Raw genomic sequence first — 23353 nt, 5'->3', positions numbered from 1 at the left:
GAGCGAGATGTGTGATGCTCTTGTTCCAGGAAGCAGATTCTGTACTTCGTTCTGGTGCGAAGGGGAGGATATATACACATCAGCACAATGCTCGTGGGACACGGCAAAAACGAGCCGGAAAGCGGGAACAAGAGTGGGTACCAAAGACACCAGGTTGACATGTGGAGCCAATCAACCGCGCCGCATCTTGCTGCCTCGACCACCCTCGGGGGACACATCACGTTGACGAGCGAACGAGGCGTTCGGCTTCATAGAACCCCACCACACTTTTCGGATACTGCAAGCAGGCCATCTCGGAAACCCAGTCTGCGAAACTTCGCCAAGATAGCAGCTGTTGACGCTAAAAGACTATCGTAAGACCAATCGCCAATGCCATATCTTGGAGGCGTGTAAGCTTGCATATACCAGCCCGCGCTCTGTGGCCGGCTGTCTGCTTCTGCCGCGGGGTTGCCAAATGTGGGGAAAATCAATGTGTCCGGAGAAGTGCGCGGACTTGAGCCGAAGCTGTTGATCTCTTTTTTTGACAGGAAGCGATCCACAGCTTGGCTTGAAATTTAGAGTTTGCTTGCCTGTTACCGTGCCCCTAAAGGTGAGGGTCGAGTGCATGGACCACGCAAGTCCAGCCAGTCAGCCACATTACGAAGCACAAAAGCGTCACAGCATGGACCCTGACTTTGTATCCCACTCCCACATCATGCTTCATATCTAATTGGCCTGCGTCGTCAGAACCAATAGCAACAGCAGCACCGCGGATCTGATCCGCCGCCAGATTGTGTTCTACAGCTAATCAGCATGACTGGACGCCTTCTCGTAATCGCGGTCTTGATTGCACGAGCCGCTATCGTTGCTGCAGGTGCCGTTACCAATCAACAGCAGTGGCAACTTGCATTCGCTGCGACTTCGGCACAACCCCTCACTGAGCACGATTCCTTCTACAGCAGCAGCCAAGCACAGATCTGGTCGCTCTCCTCCCTCGAATCGCATCGGCTTCCTTTTCCGCTGCATTCCGAGCACGCTGCGGGTCTGAATCCAGCTTTGAACACCAACACTTCGGCGGAGACGGCAGCTTCGGCAAGCTTCTCCGCTCATGCTAAACCCGCACCGCTACAGTGGTCGCTGTCCAATGCCAACGGCTCCCTCCACGTCGATGCCCTCTTCCCATCGCTTACTCACCTTGATCTGCTCCGTGCAGGAGTCATCCAAGACCCGCACGTCGGCCTCAACGAAGGGCTCTACTGGTGGATCTCGAATGAGCAAGCTTGGACGTACACCGCCGACCTCGAGCCCATCCTTGCCCAACTTCGTGCCTCCTCCGATGCAGGCAAGCGCCAATACTGGCTCCACTTCCAGGGGCTCGACACCATCGCTCAGGTGTTCGTCGGCGGTGAGCTGATCCGTGAGACGCGCAATTACCATCAGTGGTACGCCTTTCGCGTTCCAGCGCACCTTCTTGAGCGGGAGATCAGCACCAACATTACGCTCGTTTTCAGCAATACTAGCGAGTATGCTGCTCAGCAAGCTGCAGACCATAGTCCGGGTTATCCGACCCAGCTGCAGAGCGCGGATCGCCCCCGCGTGTTCGATTACGAGTTTCCCAACCGCATCCATGTGCGCAAGCAGCAGTCGGATTTGGGTTGGGACTGGGGGCCCGCTTTGGTTCCTGTTGGTCCCCATAAGCCTGCCTATTTGATTGTGCTTCCCGATGCCGCTCAGGATACTGACAGCGATGAGGATGCGAAGGAGCAAGAGGTACATGGCGAGGCTGGGGATGCAGAGCGAAAGCCAACAGTACTGGTCATGGCCAGCGGCATCGACATCTACCGCAAAGGCCAGGTCAACAACCTGCCTCCCCCCGACCCGGACGCCAACTGGATCGTCAATGTCACACTCACTCTTCTCTCAGCAACCGACGTGAACCCTGCCTCGCTCCGCCTCTCGATCCCCGCCTTGGACCTGTACACGTTCGACGTGCTGCTCTCCGCACCCTCCGTGTCGGCTGGACTCAACAGCCCTATCCATGCGACGTTCGAGGTTCCCAGCAGCGGCAAGTACGGACCTTCGCTATGGTGGCCGCGTGGGTATGGCAACCAGACACTGTACGACGTCGTGCTGCACAGCGACGAGCTCGGCATCGAGGTACGCAAACGCGTCGGCTTCCGAACCGCCGTGTTTGACCTCTCCACCATCTCCCCGGAGCTTGTCGCGCAGGGTGTCCAGCCGGGCTCGCATTTCCGGCTGTTTGTCAACGGGCGCGAGGTCTACGTGATGGGCACCAACGTGATCCCGTTTGACACGCTCGCTGTGCGCACGAACCCAGACACCGTGCGCTGGCTGCTCGACTCGGCGCTGCACGCGCATGTCAACCTCATCCGCGTGTGGGGTGGCGGTGCGTACCCGTCGCCCGAGTTTTTGCGCATGTGCGATGAGCTGGGTGTCATGGTATGGATGGACGCCATGTTCGCTGCGGCCCTGTATCCTTATAATGCCGATTTTCTGGAGGCGGCGAGCGAGGAGGTGGCGCAGGTGATGCTCGACGCTGTATCACACCCGAGTGTGGTGGTGGTGGTGGGGAACAACGAGGGGGAGCTGTTCTTTTTGGGTGGGTATGGGGTGTGGGAACGCGATGGCGAGTGGAAGACGGGCTACGAGGCCTTGTTTGACCACGTGGTGAGGGATCGGGTGCGGGAGGCCAGTCGAGGGCTGTCGTACATCACGTGTTCCACGACGACGGGGTATATCCAGCTGGACCCGTACGTGGGTCGATACAGCAACTATCCCAAGGGAGAGCTGCACGGAACGGGCGAGCATTACGACTATGTCGCGGCGGAGGGGTTCGATATCGACACGTACCCGCGCAGTCGGTTCATGGTCGAGTTCGGCATGTTCTCCCTGCCGTCCATCGATGCGCTCGACTACATCCTCGACGGAAGCGGCGACTATTCGATCAATTCATCAGTGCTGCGTGCGCACCTCAAGCACCCGCCTGCCGGCAACCTCACCTACCCCTTCTCCGCGGCTCAGGGGCAGTCCGAGCTGCTCTCCGCCGTCACCGAATGGTTCCCCACGCCATCGACGCACTTACCCGCGCGCGCGCAGCTGCACCGCTACGCCGTATCGAGCCAGCTCTACCAGGCGCTGTACGTTGCCAACCAGATCAGCGTGTACCGGCACGGTGCGGCGCAGCGCGAGCGCAATCGCGGCCTGGTTGTGTGGCAGCTCAACGACGTCTGGCCGGGCACGAGCTGGAGCAGCGTCGAGTACGATGGTAGGTGGAAGCTTCTGCATTATGCGTTGGTGGATGTGCAGGCGCCGGTGGCGGCGGTGGCCGTGTGGAATGCCACGGACGAGGTACTGGAGGTTGCGGTGGTGTGGAGTGGAGCGCGCTGGGACGGTGATGACGGGGCAGGGGAGAAGGTGAGGGTGAGGGTGAGAATGGAGTGGTTTGATTTCAGGGGTAAGGTGCTGGTAGCGGACGAACGGGATGTTGACGTGACGCGCGGTGGCGAAGCGGGCAGTGTGACGGTACAGACGATCCACGATCCGGAACACACGCGCTGCGAGGGCAATGAGCAGGGGTGCTACCTGCGCCTCACTCTGCCGTCCACCCACGTGGTCACGTACTGGACACCGATGAGTCGTCTTGCGTCCACTGTCGAGCGGCTACACGCCTCGGGTGCCGCTCCGGATCTCCAACTGCTCCGCTCGCGCTCTTCGCCTGGAACGGTGCGAGTGCGCAACACGGGCAGCGCAGTCGCGCCGTACGTGTGGCTCGAATACGGCGCGGACGCCGGCGTGGGCTACTTTGCTCGATGCGACAGCGCGGGCCGGTGCCGTCGCCCATTCAACGCGTTCTGGCTGCGCCCGGGCGAGGAGGTGCATCTGCGCCTCGTAAGCGCTGCGCCGGCAGGCGGCGCGGGGAAGCACCAGGAGCGCTGGTCCGTTTCGTCGCTGTTTGACAATCTGCCGCCGCTCGCGTAGGGCCGTGTGTTGCTTCAGCGCGCATCACATGCGCGTCTTTCTCTGTCACGATACGCTCCCCATACATGCTCTCTCACTCACATGCGCTCATACGACCTCAATTCCCACAAGCTGCATCTCGCAATGCACATGAGAGAGAAAACGGAGTTTCAGCATTTGATTACGCTTGCGCCTCGATGCACTGAGCGGTTCCCGATACGCCCCTGCACCGTCTCGGCCCGCGCCTGTGCTGCTGCAATGAATGAATGAATGAATGAAGCAATCAATCAATCATCGAAATCCTGCGGGTTCTCAAAGTAGTACTGTACCGCCATCTCGACGTTCTTGCCACACATAAAGTAGCTCTCGATCGCCTTGCTCTCGGGGATGCCCATGGCGACGATCTGCTCGACACTCGCGCGGTCGTCGTCGCTCAACTCGGCAAGCGTGGGGAGCTCCATCTCGTCGCCTCCCGCGGCAGCCCCGCCGGCGAGGAGCGAGAGCACGCCCTGCGGGTCGTGGTTCATCGCCTCGGCGAGTTGCGGGTTGGACTGGGCGATGGCCTGCACCAGCGGTTGGAGTGCCGCGGGGTTCTGCTGGACGAGCTGTTGCAGTTGGGCGAGCATGGCAGGGTTGCCGAGGTCGATGACCTGTTCGCCGCTGCCGTCGTCTTCGCCGAGCAGACCGCCTGCGCCTGCACCGCCTGCACCGGCCCCTGCACCTGCTCCAGCGCCAGCGCCATGCCCGGCACCACCGGCTCCCGCCCCGCGTCCAGCCTGCTGTGCGGCCGCAGCAGCTTCAAACAGGTTGCCGACACGTCCAGCGGGACTTGGCGTTGCGGGCGTGGCAGGAACACGGGCACCAGCGCCGGCGGAGGGCGCGGCGGGCGTAGCGGGGGCTCCACCTGCAGCCGCAGAGGGTGTCTGTTGGCCTGCACCGGCATCCGCAGCAGATGGCTGTTGAGCGGCGGCGGCTGGTGGGTTGGCGAGGTGCTCTGGGATGCCGGTCATGAGGTACTCGACGGCGCGGTCCGGGTTGTTGAAGGCGGCCCGCATGGCGCCTTGCACCTGCTCACGTTCAAAGCCCATCTCCATTATGCTTTGCATAGCCGATTCGAGGGGACCGCCCGTGAGGAAGCTGCCAGAAGTGCCGGAACTCGATTGCGATTCAGTGGCGGTGGTGGCTGCTGGAGTGGACTCTGTCATCGTGGTGTCGCTGGATGCATCGGCTGTAGACGGCGCCGCGGCTGGTTCTGTAGCACCAGCGGAAGCCGTGTCGGTCTTTGGCGATTGCTCGGCAGGCTTGTCAGCTGCAGTAGTAGCAGGTGTAGAAGTAGGAGCGGCGGCAGCGACAGCAGCAGCAGAAGCAGAAGCAGAAGCAGCAGGCTTAGGCGCCTTGGGCTTGGACACCATGACGACGAGGAAGTCCTTCTCCTTGATATTGCAGTCTGCGACCGTCTTGTCGTCGGTCAAGATCTTGCCGGAGAAGATGATCTTTTGCAACTCAGGAGCATGACCCTGCTCCTTCTGAATCTTGGACTTGATGGTGCCAATGGTATCGGTGAGCTCGGCATCGAGGTGGAAGTTACCCCCTGCCAAAGATTTGATGAGGAGCTTCATGGTCGAAAGGGTGTGTAAAGGCGCACTCTTGAAGACGAGAGTCAACGATGCTCTGATGCTAGGATCGAGGTTGCGAGGGCTGAGCGAGCGATGGTAGATCTCGAAGACTGCAGCGGTGATGTTTTGGTAGGTATCGAGCTGCCGCTGTTACCAGTGATGACGATGGTAATAGGAGGGGGACATGAGCAAACGACTTTGCAGACGAGACAAAGCTCAGCAGCGTCAGCCGCACTAGCAGCTCAGCGCTTTTTTCCTTCCTTCCAACACGCAGCGGCCACGAACTTCAGCCTGGAGTGGAGGTTCAAAGTGCACAAGAAATTGAGAGGGCCGTACGCGTCCACCCCTCCGAATGAGTGTTTTTGAAGTGACTTCTCGAGGCCGCGATTACAACAGACTTGTATTCGTAACTCGACTTGTGACTACGACTGGGTGAACAGGGGATTTGATTTGCACACGAGCGCGAGTTGGCTGTTCCCCACCAACGCGAGCCCAGAGAGAGAGAGTACTTGGCGGTTTGCCACACTCAATTCGATCACGTCGCCTAGCTGCCATTCCCGCTTTAGGCATTACTTCCTGCTGTGTATGGCAAACCGAGTCGCAGATCACGCTCTTTTCGAGAAAGCTAGGCTCAGGCAACGGCCCACAATTCACAACGAGGAAGAATCGACTGTTACGATGTGTGACGGGCGTACGAAGGTTCGGATTCTGATGGACGGATAGGGGCATTTGCGACAATCAGTGGCGCCTGTGAGAGGGCGCCTTTGGGAGGACGGTAGATAGATGGAGCAAGTCGTGGAGGGGAAGGGGAGGACGAAGAGACAATAAGAACAGAGACGCATACGTTGACTGCCTTGCCCCTTGTTGTGTTGGGGCCCGCGGCGCAAACGTCCAGGAGAGAGAGAGAGAGGCACGACAACGCTGGATCGCGTCTGCGCATACACGCTCCCTCGAGAGACGGTGCCGCTGGGCTTCCAGCACAGAAACGGCAGCAAGGACAAGGAAGGGCGAGAAAGGATAGCTACTAAGATACAGTTTGAGGTTCGGGGTTCGGGGTTCGAGGTTGGAAGCAGAGAGGCGGGTCTAAGCGTCACATTGGTGGTGACAACGGTTGGGGATAAGGATCAGCATAACTGGGGGACGAGTGACTCTTTCACAACGTCCGCGCTTCCATCGCCCTCAAGACGATGGAGGGGAAAAAACGAGCGAGAGCGTAAAGCATGCCTCCGCACGAGGTCGACGTCGCAGCAAGCCGATCACGGATCTAGCCGGCCTGCGAGTTGCTCACGAGCAGTGCATGCTTTTTTCTGGGAGCCAGTGAAACGCAGCAACTAGGCGAGCTTGAGGAAGTAAGCGCTGTGCTTTCCTTCTTCCTTGCTGTGCTGCAGACGCACAAGCTTGTTGGCGCCGACGGTGGCCTGGCTGAGCGTGTAGGTGCCTGGGAAGTCTGCGCTATCACCAGCGGGCTGGCCGAGGAAGTTGACGTAGTAGACAAACTTGTCCACCTCGGCAGCAGGCTGCTTGGTCAAGCTCCAGAACTGGGCCAATTGACCCGAGTCGTCCGAGGGCTCGCACTTGGCGGCGATCAGACGTCCGTTGGAGTGAGCGAGCTTGTCGGCGGAGACACAGCGTTTGCCAACGAGGTGCGCGGGCTGCAGACGTCCAAAGGTCATCTCGGCGGCTTTGTTGGATTCGGGTTGGTAGCCCATAAAGCTGCTGGTGCAGGGAGTGAAGGCGAAGTTCTCGATGCGTGCCGACTGCCCCGCTTTCTGCACGTCGAGCTGCTGGTAGCCGTCGGCGTTGCGGATGCCCTCGAAGGCGGCGGACACTTCGCGACCCGTGTTGGAGAACATCTTGAGCTCGCCGATGTGGATCGGCTCGGCGTCACATTGCAGCAGAGGCACCTCTCGTTCATCGATCAGAACGGGTTGAGCAAGGTCGTAGCTGTCGAGGACGCGAGGGAGCACCGAAGCCGACGCGCCGCCAAGGGCGAGAAGAGCGGAAAGAGATGTAGCTGTGCTGAAACGCATATTGATGAAAGAAGCTAGCGGGGTAGAGGGTTGGGCAAGGGACGTCTTGTCTGATGTTCTTGAAAAGGAAGAGAGGATGTAAGAGGCAATCCTTTGTAGTCGGTTAGAGGTGGCGATGACCGGAATGAAGCGGCACGGTGAAATGCGAACGTGTGGATATGAAACTAGCTTTGTGTCGTGGATACGAAGCTAGAGTGGAAGTAGAGCAACCGAAAGGAAACAGGGGTTGCCAGGGTGAAGTGCAACTGTGTGGATTGTGCTTGAAGTCAAAGCAAGTGTGTGGACGCAAAGGATGCAGGAGTGGTTGCAGTTGGAGAGGGGTGGTTGTGGGATTCCGAGAGGCGATCAAAAGAGAGTGTTCAAAGTTGGAGTCGAAAAAGAGTGTGTATGAGTGGGAGCTGGGAGGGTGCGTCTTGTCGACGTTGGGTGGGACAGGGGGGCAGGAGGGAGCTGGAAGCTGGCGTGAGAGAGTGAGAGAGTGAGAGAGCAAGGTAAGTACGGGGAGGGGACGAATAAGCAAAGTAAGTGCTGTGGATATATGTACTGGCCGGGCCTTAACCTTGACCTCATTCATCAAAGACTCTAGGCGAGAAGAAGATGTGTTGACAGAATCCGAACAAGCATCCACTTTCAAGCATCCGCTTTACTGGAACCGAGGAGACACGCAGCGGCGGCAATGGAGAGCCATGACTAGACTAGCAGGAGAAGATAGCGGCGGAGCAGGCGACGTTGAGAGAATGAGAGGGGAAGCTCGAAAGGGAAAAAGGCTCAAGGGCCTCGGAGTCGGTGCAGTTGTGATCGTCAATGCAGTGCAGATCTGCACATGATGCATTCGAGATCGTGCCGCCGCGGCGTCCGGTCGTCGAAAATGCACCCTGATGGCCGGCGAGCATTTGTAAGTCCGGTCTTGTCCAGCAAGCAAATGCTACCATTACTTCGTCTGAATGGGGACAAGCGCGAGTGCAACTCTTCTCAGTCTCTCTCTCTGTGCAAAAGCTGACTGAAGTAAGTGAAGTGAATGACAGCAAAGCGCTGGCTCGCATTTGACAAGCAGATGGAATGCGGCTAGCAGCAGATGTCAGTGTCGAGGTTGAGTGTGTGCGTGTCTCAGTGTTGGACGGGCGAATTTGGATGCAAACCAGCCAAAGCGAGTCCAAGGGCATGCATGTCACCTGCCGCTTCTTCTGCCACCTGCCTCGTTTGGCGGATGGGAAATCCCTCTTATTAGACTCGAAGCACACCACGGCTTGCATCTTCCGGTGCCCACGAACCAGGGTGTGTGTGTGTTGCATGATGGCACCACCAGAAGCTACCACGCATGAGCCACGGCAGGCTTACCGACCGACCATGTGAGCTACATGCTGTATGTGCTGTCGCTGTGGCAGAGACGTGCAAGCCCCTTTTTGGATTTGTGGCCGCAGCATTCCGCGGTGCAGGTGTTGCGGAATGAAAAAGTGTTTTCCTTTTACAGTTTTTCGCGCTGGCGCTGGCACTGGCACTGGCACCGTATACTACCTCTTCTGCTGTCTCCTGATCTTGGCTTGCTAGACGACGAAAGCTGCTCTAGCAGGGCAACATGAACATCACGTTGACGGTCAGCCACCCCCTCCCCCAACCCACCACAACTCGCGGTGTCTGTGCGGGTCACGACCGGCTGGCACCCAAACGCTAAAGGGAGGGAGGAATATACAGTATGTAATTCAAACACCGTTTTGGCTCTGGCTCGCAGTTCAGGGTTCAAGTCGACACGGACACATACGGCGCCGCCACTGTGCGCGCGCGGTTTTATGGACCGCTCGGCGTCCACATGCATCCAACCCCGAGTCTCACCCCGAGCGCGGCCGTCTGCACAGTGCTGCACGCTTCCCTCCTCCCGCATCGATCGGGGTGCATACTTACAAGTTGGACTTGCCCTAGAAATGTGTCGACAGGTGATCTTACAGTTGGCGAACGGTCCACAGCAATCCATCGGCAAGATCCAAAAAAAGGCGAGCAACATGACGTAGCAGTGACAGAGTGTGGAGAGAGCGCTTTCCATAGACGCCGTAGGGGTTTTCTTTGGCTCTTTTCGCTCTTCTCGATATTCATACTTGAACGTCGTGGCCCACTTTGCGGTTGGCATCGATGCTTGTTCTTCCTCGAAGCTCGCGATTGCACTGAGTGCGAGGAATAGAAAGTATGCAATTGCATAGCATGGAGTGGTTTGAGTTCGCGACGCTTTGTGAAGAGACGAGGTTCGAGAAGCGTTGCGGTAGCGAGCTGGCTCGCTCTCTCTGTCGCTCCTCCACATGCTTCCGGGCGTTCAGGCACCACACAGGACCCTCGACCACCTTCGTCATACAGCTGTGCCGCACAGCCTCGACTGCTGCAAAGCGGTCGAGACCAAGCGAAGAACACGTTTCGGCAGCCGCATGGTGACCGTACATTGCAAAGGGCTGGCTGAATCACTCAGCAAGTCCTTTCTCACTGCAGGCGTCGTGACCTCATTGCGACTTGCGCCTCGTACTCTCTCCCCTCCTCCACGGCCCGTGCGCTTCGGAATGAATCCCTGCTCCGACTTTCGACTATTGTCGCTGTTTGATGCGACAAGTTACTTGTCTGTGTGAGTGTGGATCGTGTGTCGCTCGTCTCGACATCAAAAGAAAAGTCGAGCTCAAAGTAGCCCTACCCAGGCTTGTTCCCCTCAGCACCACCATCACCCTCAGACACCGAGCCTGAACACCCACTGCTCATATCACAAGACCACACACAATGGAGACAAGTAAACGCGAAGATCCGCTGGACGCCATCTCGTCGCCGAGCAACCCGGCGCACTGGTACGCCTACGCCTCGTCGGCCTTCCTCGTGTCGCTCTCGGTGCCCCTCCTTCTCTTCCCGCGACTGCTGCTGCTGCTGTCGACACCGCGCGGGGCGGTGGGGCAACCCTCCAATGGCGGAGACAGCCAGAGTGCCATCAGTGCCATCGGGCCTGAACTCACGCCGCTCGAGCGCTACGCCTCGCACACGAATGCCATCTCGATGCTTGCCGTAGCCGCACTTGTGCTCGTGCTCTCCGGCGCGATTCCCGTCTCCACCGCGCCCATGCCCGACAGCGCTTCGGCGGGCAAATCGCCGTTCCGCATCCCCACTGTCGTCGTCACCGCGCTCTACTTTGCCGCCAACGCCTTCACCGCCTGGACCCAGTCCGGCCCGCGCGTCGCTGCGTCCAAAGCCAACCCGGCCGACCTGGGCATCGGCACCTTCGGCAAGGTCGTCGGCATCGCCCACGCCGGCTTTGCCTTCTGGGGCTTCGGCGTCTTCTTGTTCGGAAACGATCTCACCAGGAACAGGAAGAAGGCCGGCGACAGCAGCGCCAAGGACAAGTCCGTCAGCAGCTTTCCCTTCAAGAACCAATACGCAAGCGAGGAGAAGGCGAAAAAGTCGAGCTGATTCTTCCGGCTGCCCCCCGCGCGCGCGCCAAACCATACCAACGCCGTTCCCGATGCACTCCATCTCGACCAGCTCATTCAATCGTGTGACTTCTACGACTCAACATCTTGCTGTCTGATCCAACAGAACCCCATCCTTACAGAAGTCAGTTCTGCTCCTACGTCTGTGCAGCGTTGAGCACCATTCATTGACCCTGGCACTCAAAAAGAAAACGCGTACTTGTTTGTGATAGCTGTGAGTAGCAATACAGACCGTCTCGTGACAGCATCGTGTACACCGCCCATCTCGGGAGTCGAGAACCTCTTTTTTGTGCCACGTGAGCGGCTTTCTTTGGAAGATTGAGAGATTGTTCAAGTCTTGAACTTCTTCTCCTCCCCGTTACTCGCGCCAAACCGGTTCTCGCGCTTCCTCTTCTTCTCAGCCTCCTCGGGCGTAGGCGTATCCTTGCTCACCAGCCCAAACCTCTCCGCACGCTTCCTGGCCTTCTCCTTCTCCGCCTCGAGTTCGGCCAGACGCGCCTGCTTCTGCTCTTCTGTCTCCTTTGGCTTGCTCTCCTTCTTGGACGCTGCTGCTGCTGCTGTTGTTGTTGTTGCTGATGCTGTGGGTGCTGCAGAGGCTTTGGGTTTGGATGCTTTGGTGCCGAGCGCTTGACCGAGTTTGGCGACATTGGCTTCTTCCGTTGGGTCGAGGCCGAACTTGATCGCTCTTTCGAGTTTGCGCTCGACCTCGCCTAGAGGTTGGCCAAACTTGGCCGCTCGTGCCTTGCGTTTCTCCAACTCGGCGATCAGCTGCTGGCGACGCTCTTCCTCTGAAGGCCGTGCGGCTTCGACGTCGCTGATCGACGTCGCTGCAGCAGCGGGAGCAGCAGCGGACGCTGGAGCTGGTGCGGGAGTAGGCGTCGATGCAACCGGCTGCGGAGCTGTGGTTGGTGGCGCAACTGCCGGTGCCGGTGCTGTTGCAGGTGCTAGGGCGGGTGTTGGTGCCGCCGGTGACTCCTCCGCTCCTCCTCCGCCGAGCGAGGCCGTCGCAGCAGGATTCTCCAACAGCCTCTGAATCAAATCAGGCTTGTTGCCCGAAACAGCAAGCCCCGCCGACGTCAACAACGCCTTCAACTCGGCCACCTTTAGCGACTGAAGCTTCGACTCCATTGTATGAGGATTTCGATTTAGTCTCGTTCTTTCTCGGAACGCGCTTGATGGCTGCTGAGATTTGGCAGAGGTATGTGCGGCGGCGAAGAGTGGTTGCCACGTTCGAAGCTCGAAGCTGGTTGAAGAGTGAAGGAGCTTGATGTCGCGCGGGTTCTTCTTGGTGGTGAGAAGGAAACGCAACACGAAATCCAACCCGCGACGCCCTTTTGCTTCTTTTCCGCGCTCGCTGTGGCTGCTGCTGCTGCTGCTGCTGCTGCAGGCGCACGGACACAGCCGCATTTGAGCAGCAACAACGCGTCGTTGGCAACCACTGATCGGGGTTTGCACACCTCATGATCACGATCGGTCGATCCGTTCATTCCACTCTCTTGCCTATCACCTCATACTCACACTCTCCTCCTCCTCTCACACAGCGTGTCACACCCCAATTTATGGCCAGACTGCATCCAAAATGAGAAGTTGGTTGCATTGCATAGAACCTCAGTGCTCTACCCACCTAGCGCGACCTCGATGCATCCTCCCAACTCGGCGCGCGGCTCCACCAGCTCCGGGTTGAAATACTCGATGAGCTCTCTGAACAGTCGCGTACGCTCGACGTACAATGCGCCTGGTCTACCCTCATCCTCCCTCACGTGCACCTGCGGCAAACTCCTCGCTGCTGCCTTCTTGTTCCGATGCTGCAACACCTGCGAGGCAGAGAGCATCATGTCCGAGTTGGCATCGTCAGCGCTCATCAGCGAAGACACCGAACTGGCCATCTCAGCTTCGTCCGTCTCGGCCTCTTCGCGAGTGCGTTTCGATCCGGCTGCGCCCCAGCTGTCGGTACCACCCATGTTGCTGTTGGGATTGAGAGGCGATGATCCGAGGCCACTGCCACTGCCGAGATTGGAAGCCAGACCGCCGCGATCGACGGCAAGAATGGTTTCGTCTGCTCCGCTCAAATCGCCTTGGAACGAACTGACATGTGCAGCACCGCCCGTCTCTGAGTTGAGCAGATGTGACATGAGGCGACGGAAAAGACGCGATTCTGCTTCGTCCGAGTGGTCTACCACCGCTCCCACCTCGGTCTGCAGGTACATAAGTGCCTCGAGCCCAAGACGTGGTCCGCCATCCAGAGCAGAACCCAGGCCAGAAAATCCACCAGGCGCCGCCGGTGCTGATGCTACTGGTGTTGCTCCCGCTGCGACGTCTTCCTCCGAGTCATTCATCGCTGGTGCCAGGTTGCGCGTCATTTCCAGGAACCGCTGCCGTCGGATCCGGAACTTGGCTCTGCGCAGAATCTCGCCCGGTGTTGGGCGCAGCAGAGTCAGTCGCCAAAAGTCGTCCAGTCGGTACGATCGATCCAAAGCATCTTCCGGGTTGCCGCCGTGCAGATAATAGACCTTCTTGCGGTCGTCAAACACCAGCTGCGCAGCGTATCTCGGCTGTGGCTCGGTCGCTTGAACTGCGGTGCCTGAACCCGACCCAGCCCCGGATCGGGCCCTGTTCACGTGAGCCAGAGACGGACTCTCACCACGCGACGCAGCTGCAGCCATGGAACCTGCAGCGACTGCTCCGCCCAAAGCGTCCAAGGTGTTTTGCCCCGCATATGGCGTCCAGCTGCTGCTTGGTGGCTCGATGGGCATCTCCTCGTCGTCGGTGCTCATCTCATCCGAATACGTTGGAAGAGCCTGAAGTGGACCGGACTCAGGCACGTCGTCTCCCTCCATCTCTCCGTCCGCATCAATGCCGTCCGTCGTTCCAAGCCACCCGTTGTCGGCACCGCCATGCAGACCCACTCCGGTCGCGATCCCACCGCTGATGGCCTCCGACGCAAACTCGGACTGCTTGCCGCCTTCGTACTGATACACTTTGCGCCAGGAGGATCTCGGAATGCTGTAGATCCAGAACGCGCTCCGCTTGCGCTCGTTCCGACCGCCGATCAGTCCAATAAAGACGCTAATCTCTCGAGCCGCCACATCGATGGTAGCACGTTGGGTGAACGCAGCTTCGGGCCCGTTGTGGGCCGTGTTGCGCGACACTTCACGAACAGCACCTGTGGCCAGATTGTACGTGTACATGTCGGCGAGGAACACCGCCGAGGCTCCGCGCTGCCCGCCCAAGATCCAGATCTGACGCGTATGCGAAGGTGAAATGCCCGAGGCGCCCGGTCTGCCGCTGTCGAGCAACATGCTGTGACCGGATCGGCTGAGGATCTTGGCGCCATTCGAGGTGCGATCGTCAAAGAGGAACGTCCAACTGCGTTGGATGATGTCGTAGCGCCACATGCCGCTGAACTCGAACTTAGCCGGATCGGGATCGGTGACGCGACCTCCAAAGACGTACATCATTTGGTTCTGCGCATCGATCACGAGGCCGTGGTCAAAGATGAGCTTGGGTCCGCCATCGGCATATGTGTCGGCGCTCAGCCTCTCCCACCTCTCGGAGCGAGTCGAGAAGCGGAAAAAGTCGGCTTCCCGTCCAGGCGGAGATGACAGCGAAGGCGGACGCTGCTGCGAGTCGGAGCGGACGCTGCTATGAAGGGTCGACGACGCTCTCGGCACGCGTCCCAAGGAGTCTGCCATACTGCTGCCACCACCGCTACCCGTCAAGAGCGGCGAAGACTCAGAATTGGACGCTGGAGCAGGTGTGGCTCCAGCCGATCCTGTCCCCCGCGCCGAAGCGCCCTGGCCACCTATACCGGCCCCTTCCATTCCAACGTCATCTGTCTGCGGCGAGCTGTCGGCCAAGATCATGTGAATGTCACGTGCGATCGATTCCGGATAGCGCGCGAGGAAGTTGGCACGTGTGGTGCGCGCGGTAGACGATGAGGGAGTCACGGGCAGGGCGGACGACGACGTAGGCGTGCCCGCGGTGCGACTGGCGTAGGCCATCGAGTCGGCGGGGACTGCCTCGGACTGGTGGCTGCTCTCGTAGTCAATGTAGCGGCCCAGGAGGTAGATGCAGCCGCTCTTTTCGTCGAGACACATCTTGTGGCAGCTCCTTGGGCTGGGCCCGCCCTGCTGTTGAGTGTCGGCCGAAATCAAGCGCCATCGATTGTCACTGACATGGTACGCCCACAGATCGGAAAGGTCTCGTCGGCCGTCCCATCCGCCAAAGAGATAGGCGATGCCCTTGTCCGAGTCAAACACCATGGCATGGCCGCCTCTGCCAGACGGCGCGATGGGTGTCGTTGATGCGGTTTCAGATATTGCTGGATTGGATGGATGCGAGGCAGCAGCCACAGCCGAGGGATGGATCTGAGACCAGCTCGCCTTTGGTATCTGGCGCGAGATGTAGGATGAGAACATGGACTTTTGCCAAGGCTGAGTCCACACACCGCTGCGAGAGAGGCTCGCGATCGTAGGGGATGCCACACCACCACCAGGCGACATGGGCGTGGAAGAGCCGCTGCTGGTGAGATCCGCGAGGTCGCCGTATGCGGCACGGTGGAGACACAGTTCGACCTCATCCCAGCTTCCGCGCCTGACGAGCGCGTCAAACAGGGTTGTGAGGAGAGGATGCTCGAAGGGGCGATTCGGGCTGTAAGGAACCATCTTTGCTTGTGTGGGCGCAGCATCGCCCTGGGTGGGAGCAGCGAGTCGAGAGGATTGCAGCAGCGCTTGGAAGGCGGTATGGTGACCCTGCTCGCGGAGATGTTTGAGAATCAAGCGAGTGGCCGTGGACTGTCGATGCTGCTCGTAGCTACGTGCCACACGGGAGACGAGGGTGGGATCACTGACACCTGCAAGCGCCACATACCAGATGGAAAAGTTGTAGTTGGGCGTGTGGGCGGCGAGAGGGACGATCTTGAGGTAGCGAATAGCAAAGGGCACTGCATTACCCGTGTTGACGAGCGCAGTGGTGGCAGAGCGACGATCAGGCTCGCCATCGGCAGGGAGCAGATGAGAGCCCTCGATGGACGAACCAGATCCGGACCCGGTAGCAGCGTCTTCGAGCCATCGCAGCTCGAACGTTTCGGGGGCTGCATCGTTCTTGAGTCCACCACGCAGAAGACGCTTGCTGGCGGGGGGGCGACCGTTGACGGCGGACGAGGGCAGGAGGCTGTCGATGGTGGTGGAGCCGTAGACCTTGAAGTCGCGCAAGTTGCAGGGATGCGGCTTGTGATACTTGCCAAAGGTGATGGAACGGACGACGCTGAGTCTGTCGAGCTTGAGGATGATGTACTGCTTCTGTGATTGACCCGGTGGTGCGGCGCTGGCGACCGGGACGGTGGCGGTTCTTCGACTGGACGCGGATTGAGCGCCGGCCAAGGTGGCAGCGGAAGAAGAGGGAGAGGAAGCGGTGCTGGTAGACGAGGGAAGCGCGAGGCTGGGGGCAGAGCCCGACGAGTTGGAGAGGTAGCTTGTTGGATTCAAGCCCATGCCGGTGCCGGTGGACGAGGTGTTGAGGGAGGAGGAGGCAGAATTGGCGGCATGCTGGGACGAGCCGGACCATCTCGAGTACATCTCATGCGGGCGGTTGTGCAGGATGTTGCTTGGATGATAGGCGCCCGACCATGAGGAAGCTTGAGCGATGGTGTACTTGAGCGGAGCGTTGGCCGAGCTGAGGAGCTGTTGAAGTGGAGCCACAGCATCGTTGGTATCCACTGTCGCACCGAAGGACGCCATGGCGATAGCGAGGCAGCTTGCGGCGATCGAGACGACGGGAGGAACGAGCAGACCGAAATCCTCGCCTGCAAGGAGAAGGTGGGCAGGCGTCAGGCGTCGAGAAGTTCGAGCCGAGACGAGTCGATCAGCGCCTTTTGGGGTCGTTGCACCTGATCGTGGTGCAAGACGCTCTCTCGACGTGAGCCTGAGTGAGGATCCTCTGGTATAGTGAGTGGAAGGATGAAGAGAGAGGGGAAGAGCAGAAGGGAGAGAAAGGCAAGACGAGATGATGGCACTATCGAGGAGACGTGGGGAGACAGCGCTCTGGGAAGCCGTCTATCTGCAAGCGGAAGAGCCGACGAGAGCTGCTGCAGCCCAATCGAGGCTCGAGCGTCGCTGTGTGTGCAGGGTGCGTGGCAGCTATTGACGGGATGTGGAGCGAAACCGGTCGACGCGTATTTTTTGTTTCCTTTCGTGGCTGTCACACATACGCCAGAGCGCGCCGCCAAAGGCTCGTTCGTCGTCAAGGGTCCAAAGCTGCCAAAGCTGCAGATTCGGTGCTTGCGTCTGTCCGGCCCCGCTTTCGGTGCAGGCAGTTTCGATGTCGTGGTGACTCGCTAGGCATCGACGCTGGCGGGAACTTGTCTGAGCTTGACTGCCTGTGTAGGGTCTGCAATGGTAGTCGAACTTCAGTCGTGTTCCGGACTCGTGGCAGTGAGTGTAGAGAGAGGCTTTTCTCTATGTCAAGGTGTCGAATACTATTAATAAATACAATGTGACTCGAGAAAATCACACGGATAATCGTGGCAGACTAAAGGAAGCGGCAAGATTGCTTCGGAAACACTGTAACTGGTCTTGATGCTCTCCTAACCTAGAGAGCCGACGAAGAAGGATCCTTCCCGCCAACGTTCATTTGTCGACGAGACAGTTTGGCACAGCTGGACAACAACCTTGTCCTGGAACGGCCAGGAGCTACCCGATCTAACGAACGCCTGGCGCGATCGGGCAAGGCAATTCCCGCGGATCTCGCTCCAGCCAGAACGTCGGCGAATTCCCGCGCGAGCCTGGATCTAAACAGCTTCTACGGTCTTCGCAGGCAACATGCAACCGTCTCGGTTCGACGTTGCGGTGGGCACCATACGATTACGAGGACTCTCAGCCGTGTCTGTGTTTAAATCTTCTACGGAAACCCACCGATATCCCCCCCACACGAGCAAACTCGCACCCAAAATAATCATCTCAGCAGCCATGCTTTCCGAATGCCGGTCGACTACGTTGGCTTCCAAAAATGGCATGCCGACGAGGTTATTTTTGTAATTATGCCGGTGAAAAGCAAGACTGTCTCTGGCGGACTGGCGCCCATATCGGTCGACAAAACGTAATGCAGCGTGAGTATCAACAGAAACTAGGCGTTCTCGAGTCGCCCTCGCTTACGGGGTTTCCAGAGCCTCTGACACTCGCGCTGTCTTGACCGGACAGGAAAGGTTGCAGGAAAAAGCAATTTCACAGACGCTCTCTTACGCACACGGAGGCACAGAAAATATCCCGCGGGGGTTTGGCAGGGAAGCAAGTTCTGCCGCGGAGGACTCGGCTGACGACATTCTCATCCGGTCCTCCTCACATGCACGTACAGCGATCGTCTGCTCCGCTCGCTCTGCACATATATAGACGAGGTGGAGATGCGGATGCACTGGACCATCGGATAAGGGGGAAGGACGGTGTCGAGTTGAATACATGTGTCGTCGTCGGCTGGAGGCGCCGATGGCCGTGAGCCGCTCGCGGTTTGGTTAGGCTTGAAAGCAGGCAGTCTAGCAGCAAGGAGCTTATTCCCGCAGAGAAAATCCAAGATCCACGACGAAGGCAAAGAGCAGTGACGCAGCTCGGCGTCTTGTTTGGTTTGGTCTCCCCCGCCTTACAATTTTTTAATTTTTTAAAGTTGCTCAGTGGATCGAGTCTAATCGGAAATGGTTCAGTTTCGAGTTCTGTCACACTCTGCGCTTTAATTTTTGAAATCGGTGGTACAGTGGCAGGTGAATTCTCGGTTGGAAACCGACGCTGCCACTGGGTCACTGTTCACCGTCACCTTGAATCTCGAGATCGTCCGGTTTGGCTCCTTCTTGGCGCATCCGAATCCATCAATCTTTCGACTTGGTCATCCTTCCAGCTATCGACTCGTACACACGCCTCGCCTCCCGCCACCACCACCATCATCAAAACGTTCGTAATCGTTGTTCGACTGCATTTCGTCGATCGGTTACCTCATTCTGTGCATCGCATCGCCCGCCAAATAGACTCGACACAACCACGTGCCCATCTATGGATCTGGCCCTAGAGTAGCCCGTATCTCTCCTTTGGCGATCGCCAACTTACAACGGTCTTCACCTCGATCGACTGGCTGGCTGGCTGGCTCGAACCAACATTCCGTACCCTGGCAGGAAATTTTCAATCCTCTCGATGCATACCTTTGCACTTCCACCAACGTCTTGGACGATCACCCTGTGATTCCAGATGCTGCCCGAAACAAGAGACAGTAATTCCTCTTACCCGTCGTCGGGCCCGCCCTCGGTCTCGGACAAGGAAGAGATTGCTAGAGCCGCACTTCGCTCACTAGCGGCACCCAGTGCCAGCCCCACATCCTCCCACCTTCCGCCTCTTCCACGTGCTCCCTTGCCTGCAGCCTCCTACCCACCCTCGCATCAGCTGCCTCCGCCCGCGCCCCCGCCCGCGCCCTTGCACGCCACACGCTCCTCTAGAGAGTACAGCCGGTCCTCTTTGCATCACAACTATCGCCACGATGGCCGCTCCTACGCCGAAGTGGATCCCGTCGCATCGCGTTCCTCGTCCTTTTCTACCCACGATCAGGTGAGGCGAAGCAGCAGCAACGCCGGTGTTGCTGTTGCTAGCTCTAGTGCTGCCCTGAAGCGCAACAACAGCTCTTCGTCCTTCTTTCACGACCAATCCATAGCCGCTTCGCCCGAATCGTCACCACGCATGCACGCTGCTTCTTTCCTGCCACCTCCGCCTACGCATGCTTATGCACGTCACAGCATCCCATCGTCCACTCCTTCAACCAACGTCCACGAGGTGGCGCTACGTCGTGCATCACTGGCACTCGGCGTCGATCTGGAAGACGTCAGGCAGATCGTGCACCATGCCTATTCTGATCCACACTCTGCATCTACCTCCTCTAGCAGTTCCTATTGGCCATCTTCCACAGCTGCACAACGCGAGTCCAGCTTCACGCGTCAGGTACTCCATGCCTACCAGATCGAATCAGACAGGGCCTCACAGCCACGCTCCATCAATCGATCCAGCGCATCAAGCAGCGCTTTTGCAACAGAAGACGACCTCACCTGGCACCATGTCCAACGCCCCTCGGATCGAATCTCGGACCAGCCGTCGCCGCAATCGCAACACCACCCGGAACCGGATCGCAGCGGCCTCGTCGCATGGGGCACTAGACCAGACGCGAGGCTCCCCACTTTTGAAACCAAACTCACCGAATCGATCACCCACTCGGCACAGCCTGCAAGTCGAACCAATCGTTGGCACGAGTCTGTTGACGTTGATTCGAGAAGCGCTCTCGCTCCCACAACGCCGGCGCAGAGACCAGAATCTCCTTCACCGTTTGCATACGACGCCTACCGTAGGCCGTCTCATCCTGCCGCCCCCGAATTCGACCCCATCCCTCCTTTCAAGGTCGCTTCTCGAGCCAGCCACGGCTTTGTCGACGAGACAGCGCGCAACCGTGCGCTTGAGCAGGAGCACGCCGCCGGGCGATGGACACATCAGTCCCACCCGTCTCAACCGGGGCATCCGCAATGGACGCAAAACGCGCACTACGAGCGCAGAATAAGATCCATCGACGACTACGTGGAACAGCAACAGCCTTACACGGAGCCTCAGCGGCACCGCAGTGGTTCCATGGCACACTATCAAAGTCGCGCTGCTGACTTGCTTGCGCAAGACGACCGCCTGCCTGATCGCACTGTTCGATCGACTTTCCGACACTCCTACCAGCCCTATCCGTCTCAACCCAGTCGAAATTCCGCAGGCCCGCCTACAGTCGCAGCTACGGGTGCACTCGTCGAATCGCCTCAGCTATCTCCCACCATGCCCGATCCACATCGCTTCCATGCTTTCTCACAAGTGCGCTCGCCAGCTGCGGAGACACCCGCATCTGTGGCATCTTCGTCTGTGGCATCGGCCGCGGCGTTGTCACCGTCGCCTCTCCTCGGACCAGTCGCCTCGTCGTCCACCAGCTTGATTCTTGATAGCGCCAAACGCACTCCTGGAGCGGAAAGCGATGCTCACAGCTCGCTTCGCGCCGTCTCTGAGGACACAGCTGCCGAGTCAACCCGCGCAGGAGTCGAAAGCATGCAAATCGACGACGACGACGCTGCCAACCGCAAGGCGCCTAGAGCGGCTTCTCGAAAGTCTCGATCGTTGCGCTCGTCTTTCTCTCAGCCTGACCGCAGCTCCGGCCCCATCCACGGTACTGACTTGTCGCATTCAGCGATCATGCAAAAGCTCCAAGACAAGGTGAAAAGTCGACTGGTGGCCAAAGGCAAAGCAGCTCTGCTCGACGCGAACAAGAAAGGTAACGGCACCAGCACTTCCAACAATGCGAGCGGCAGTAGCAGCATTGGCAGCAGAGCTGCAGGGCTTGGCAGAGCTGGTTCCATCAAACGTACTGCTTCGACTGCAGCCAAGTCTAGCCATCCCGAGCGCGCTCCTGCGCCAACGGCCTCGTCCACTCAAGGCGACAGCCGAGCCGAGAGCCCAAGTAGAACGACGGCAACCGCAGAAAAGTCCGCAGCACCTGTGGCTGGGGCACCTGCTGCTAAGGTTCGACGCACCTCTGCCTCGAGCCAGCAGAAGCTTGCTTCCGAGCCACCATCGCAAACTGACGCATCAAAGCCATCGTCGCCAGCTCGAAAAAGCAGCGCGCCTCCGGCCACGATCGAAGAAGCGTTGCAATCGCTGTCTCCCAAGCCGCAATCGCCTGCGCAGACGAGCGATTCCAAACCCAACTCGATCGAGGCCGCGTTGTTGTCGCCCACCGACACGCCAACGCCCTCGGAGGCCGCCAATCTCCATGCGCAGCGCTTGTCCAGATCGCCACTGCCACCGGAAGGTGCGGTCGAGACCGCATCGGGACAAGCCTTGCCCGGCGACCTCCCCGCTGCAGGTCAGATGAACGCCTCGTCGGCGACTAAGCAGCAGTCATCCAAGTCGGGCATTGACTCGCTAATCCAGGCTGCCAACAACAGCGATCCTACCGAGTCCAGCTCGGCCATCGCCTGAGCCAATGTGCGGTCTTGTCCGGCGCTGCTGGCCCTTGGTGTCCTGTGGTTGCGGTTGGTATCGGTCTGCGCTCGCATGCGGCCGGGAGTTTGCAATCGCGCATCGGCGAGCTGGGCAGATGCTGCACACAGGTGTGTGTGCCTCCTTTGGCGATGTTCGCGCACTTGTGCCTTGACAGCTGATTCAAACCCGGCCCCGTTTCGACTGTCTGGCACGCCGTCTAATTGTTTCTGCCCCCAATCCCTGCATCTCTATCTGCCCCTTTCTGCATCTCACAGTCAATCCTCATTTGCCTAGACTTCGCCCATCATGTTGCTGTCTTTGTTAGCAGTTTATCTTGCAATAGTATGTCGACGTTTTTGTATCAATGTTTCATCGTTGGTCTGAGGCTCGCAGATTGGAGCGACAACGCCACAGGCTCCGCAGTGGGGTAAGGTGGGCATCGCTGTGGTGTGCAATGGATGGTGTCACTGCGTGTAAAAGAGGGGACAGCCGAATCGACGTGCGAGTCGGTGGGATGAAGTTCCACGGGAGCCACCTGTGGGCGAGAGAGGGTCCCTCTCTGCTGTGTGGCAGAATTTCCGTGGCGAAGTTGATGCGTCCCAGTCCTGTCGACACGCGTTCTCTCGCAAGAGCCACACACTGTCCAGCCATATACAGTAGGGTTTGGGTTCTCTCCGAGACCGGCAATGGTCCATATTGTCGGTTCTTACGAACTCGGCTCTGTCGTCAGGGAATATGTTCTGAGTGCAATCTTCGCATGAAAGTTTCCGACACGTCATAGTCAGATACGGCAGCCCGCAATGGGCTTCTCCGATGCTCCAAATGCGTGTGTGTGCAAGCGACGCTGTTGCAACGCGAGAAGTCCTTGTTGTTGGCCCACAGCGCTGTTCGGTCAATTGTGCCAGAACAGTGTGGGGACGGCTAACGCCAAGCTCGGACCATTCTCAGATCGGACCTTTGCCTCATGGACTGTGCTCAGCACGGCACATAGCTTGTTCGAGAGCTAATGAAGAAGACCGAGATAGTCATAAGGCTTGCAGCAAGAAGACCACGACAGTCTCATTCAAGCCGTCTTTTCCGTTATCCTTTTGGATCCTGTCTAGGCGAGCGAGGAAGATGGTATTGCCCGTGCGCTTCCGACGCTCTGGCGCACGAGTCTTGAACGTGTTACAGACTTTGCTTCTCCCCTCGGCATGCTGCTGACCGACCAATAGGCCCCGAATCGCTGGGGGCACGCTCCACGTTGGCATCCAAACGCCCACTTTGTGTTCCAC

At 58.7% G+C, this 23353-nt stretch overlaps 7 protein-coding genes across 7 annotated transcripts; 3 read left to right on the top strand and 4 right to left on the bottom strand.

The window, feature by feature from the left end:
- Positions 1 to 792: 792 nt before the first annotated feature.
- EX895_004626 (uncharacterized protein) lies at positions 793 to 3978 on the top strand (the record flags this gene model as incomplete). The annotated part of the gene is made up of 1 exon (XM_029885220.1): positions 793 to 3978. One exon carries the CDS (start codon positions 793 to 795, stop codon positions 3976 to 3978), a length of 3186 nt encoding a protein of 1061 aa, XP_029738462.1.
- Positions 3979 to 4244: 266 nt separating this feature from the next.
- Positions 4245 to 5576, bottom strand: EX895_004625 (uncharacterized protein; the record flags this gene model as incomplete). The annotated part of the gene is made up of 1 exon (XM_029885219.1): positions 4245 to 5576. One exon carries the CDS (start codon positions 5574 to 5576, stop codon positions 4245 to 4247), a length of 1332 nt encoding a protein of 443 aa, XP_029738461.1.
- Positions 5577 to 6904: 1328 nt separating this feature from the next.
- On the bottom strand, positions 6905 to 7603 carry EX895_004624 (uncharacterized protein; the record flags this gene model as incomplete). The annotated part of the gene is made up of 1 exon (XM_029885218.1): positions 6905 to 7603. One exon carries the CDS (start codon positions 7601 to 7603, stop codon positions 6905 to 6907), a length of 699 nt encoding a protein of 232 aa, XP_029738460.1.
- Positions 7604 to 10354: 2751 nt separating this feature from the next.
- Positions 10355 to 11032, top strand: EX895_004623 (uncharacterized protein; the record flags this gene model as incomplete). The annotated part of the gene is made up of 1 exon (XM_029885217.1): positions 10355 to 11032. The coding sequence occupies one exon, from the start codon at positions 10355 to 10357 to the stop codon at positions 11030 to 11032; it is 678 nt and encodes a 225-aa protein (XP_029738459.1).
- Positions 11033 to 11382: 350 nt separating this feature from the next.
- On the bottom strand, positions 11383 to 12180 carry EX895_004622 (uncharacterized protein; the record flags this gene model as incomplete). The annotated part of the gene is made up of 1 exon (XM_029885216.1): positions 11383 to 12180. The coding sequence occupies one exon, from the start codon at positions 12178 to 12180 to the stop codon at positions 11383 to 11385; it is 798 nt and encodes a 265-aa protein (XP_029738458.1).
- Positions 12181 to 12668: 488 nt separating this feature from the next.
- On the bottom strand, positions 12669 to 13184 carry EX895_004621 (uncharacterized protein; the record flags this gene model as incomplete). Its single annotated transcript, XM_029885215.1, has 1 exon — positions 12669 to 13184. The coding sequence occupies one exon, from the start codon at positions 13182 to 13184 to the stop codon at positions 12669 to 12671; it is 516 nt and encodes a 171-aa protein (XP_029738457.1).
- A 6093-nt stretch (positions 13185 to 19277) lies between these two features.
- EX895_004620 (uncharacterized protein) lies at positions 19278 to 22076 on the top strand (the record flags this gene model as incomplete). The annotated part of the gene is made up of 1 exon (XM_029885214.1): positions 19278 to 22076. The coding sequence occupies one exon, from the start codon at positions 19278 to 19280 to the stop codon at positions 22074 to 22076; it is 2799 nt and encodes a 932-aa protein (XP_029738456.1).
- Positions 22077 to 23353: the final 1277 nt, after the last annotated feature.

Source organism: Sporisorium graminicola, chromosome SGRAM_4, assembly GCF_005498985.1.
Source record: "Sporisorium graminicola strain CBS 10092 chromosome SGRAM_4, whole genome shotgun sequence".
Taxonomy (NCBI): domain Eukaryota; kingdom Fungi; phylum Basidiomycota; class Ustilaginomycetes; order Ustilaginales; family Ustilaginaceae; genus Sporisorium; species Sporisorium graminicola.
This window is presented reverse-complemented; position numbering and strand designations above follow the sequence as displayed.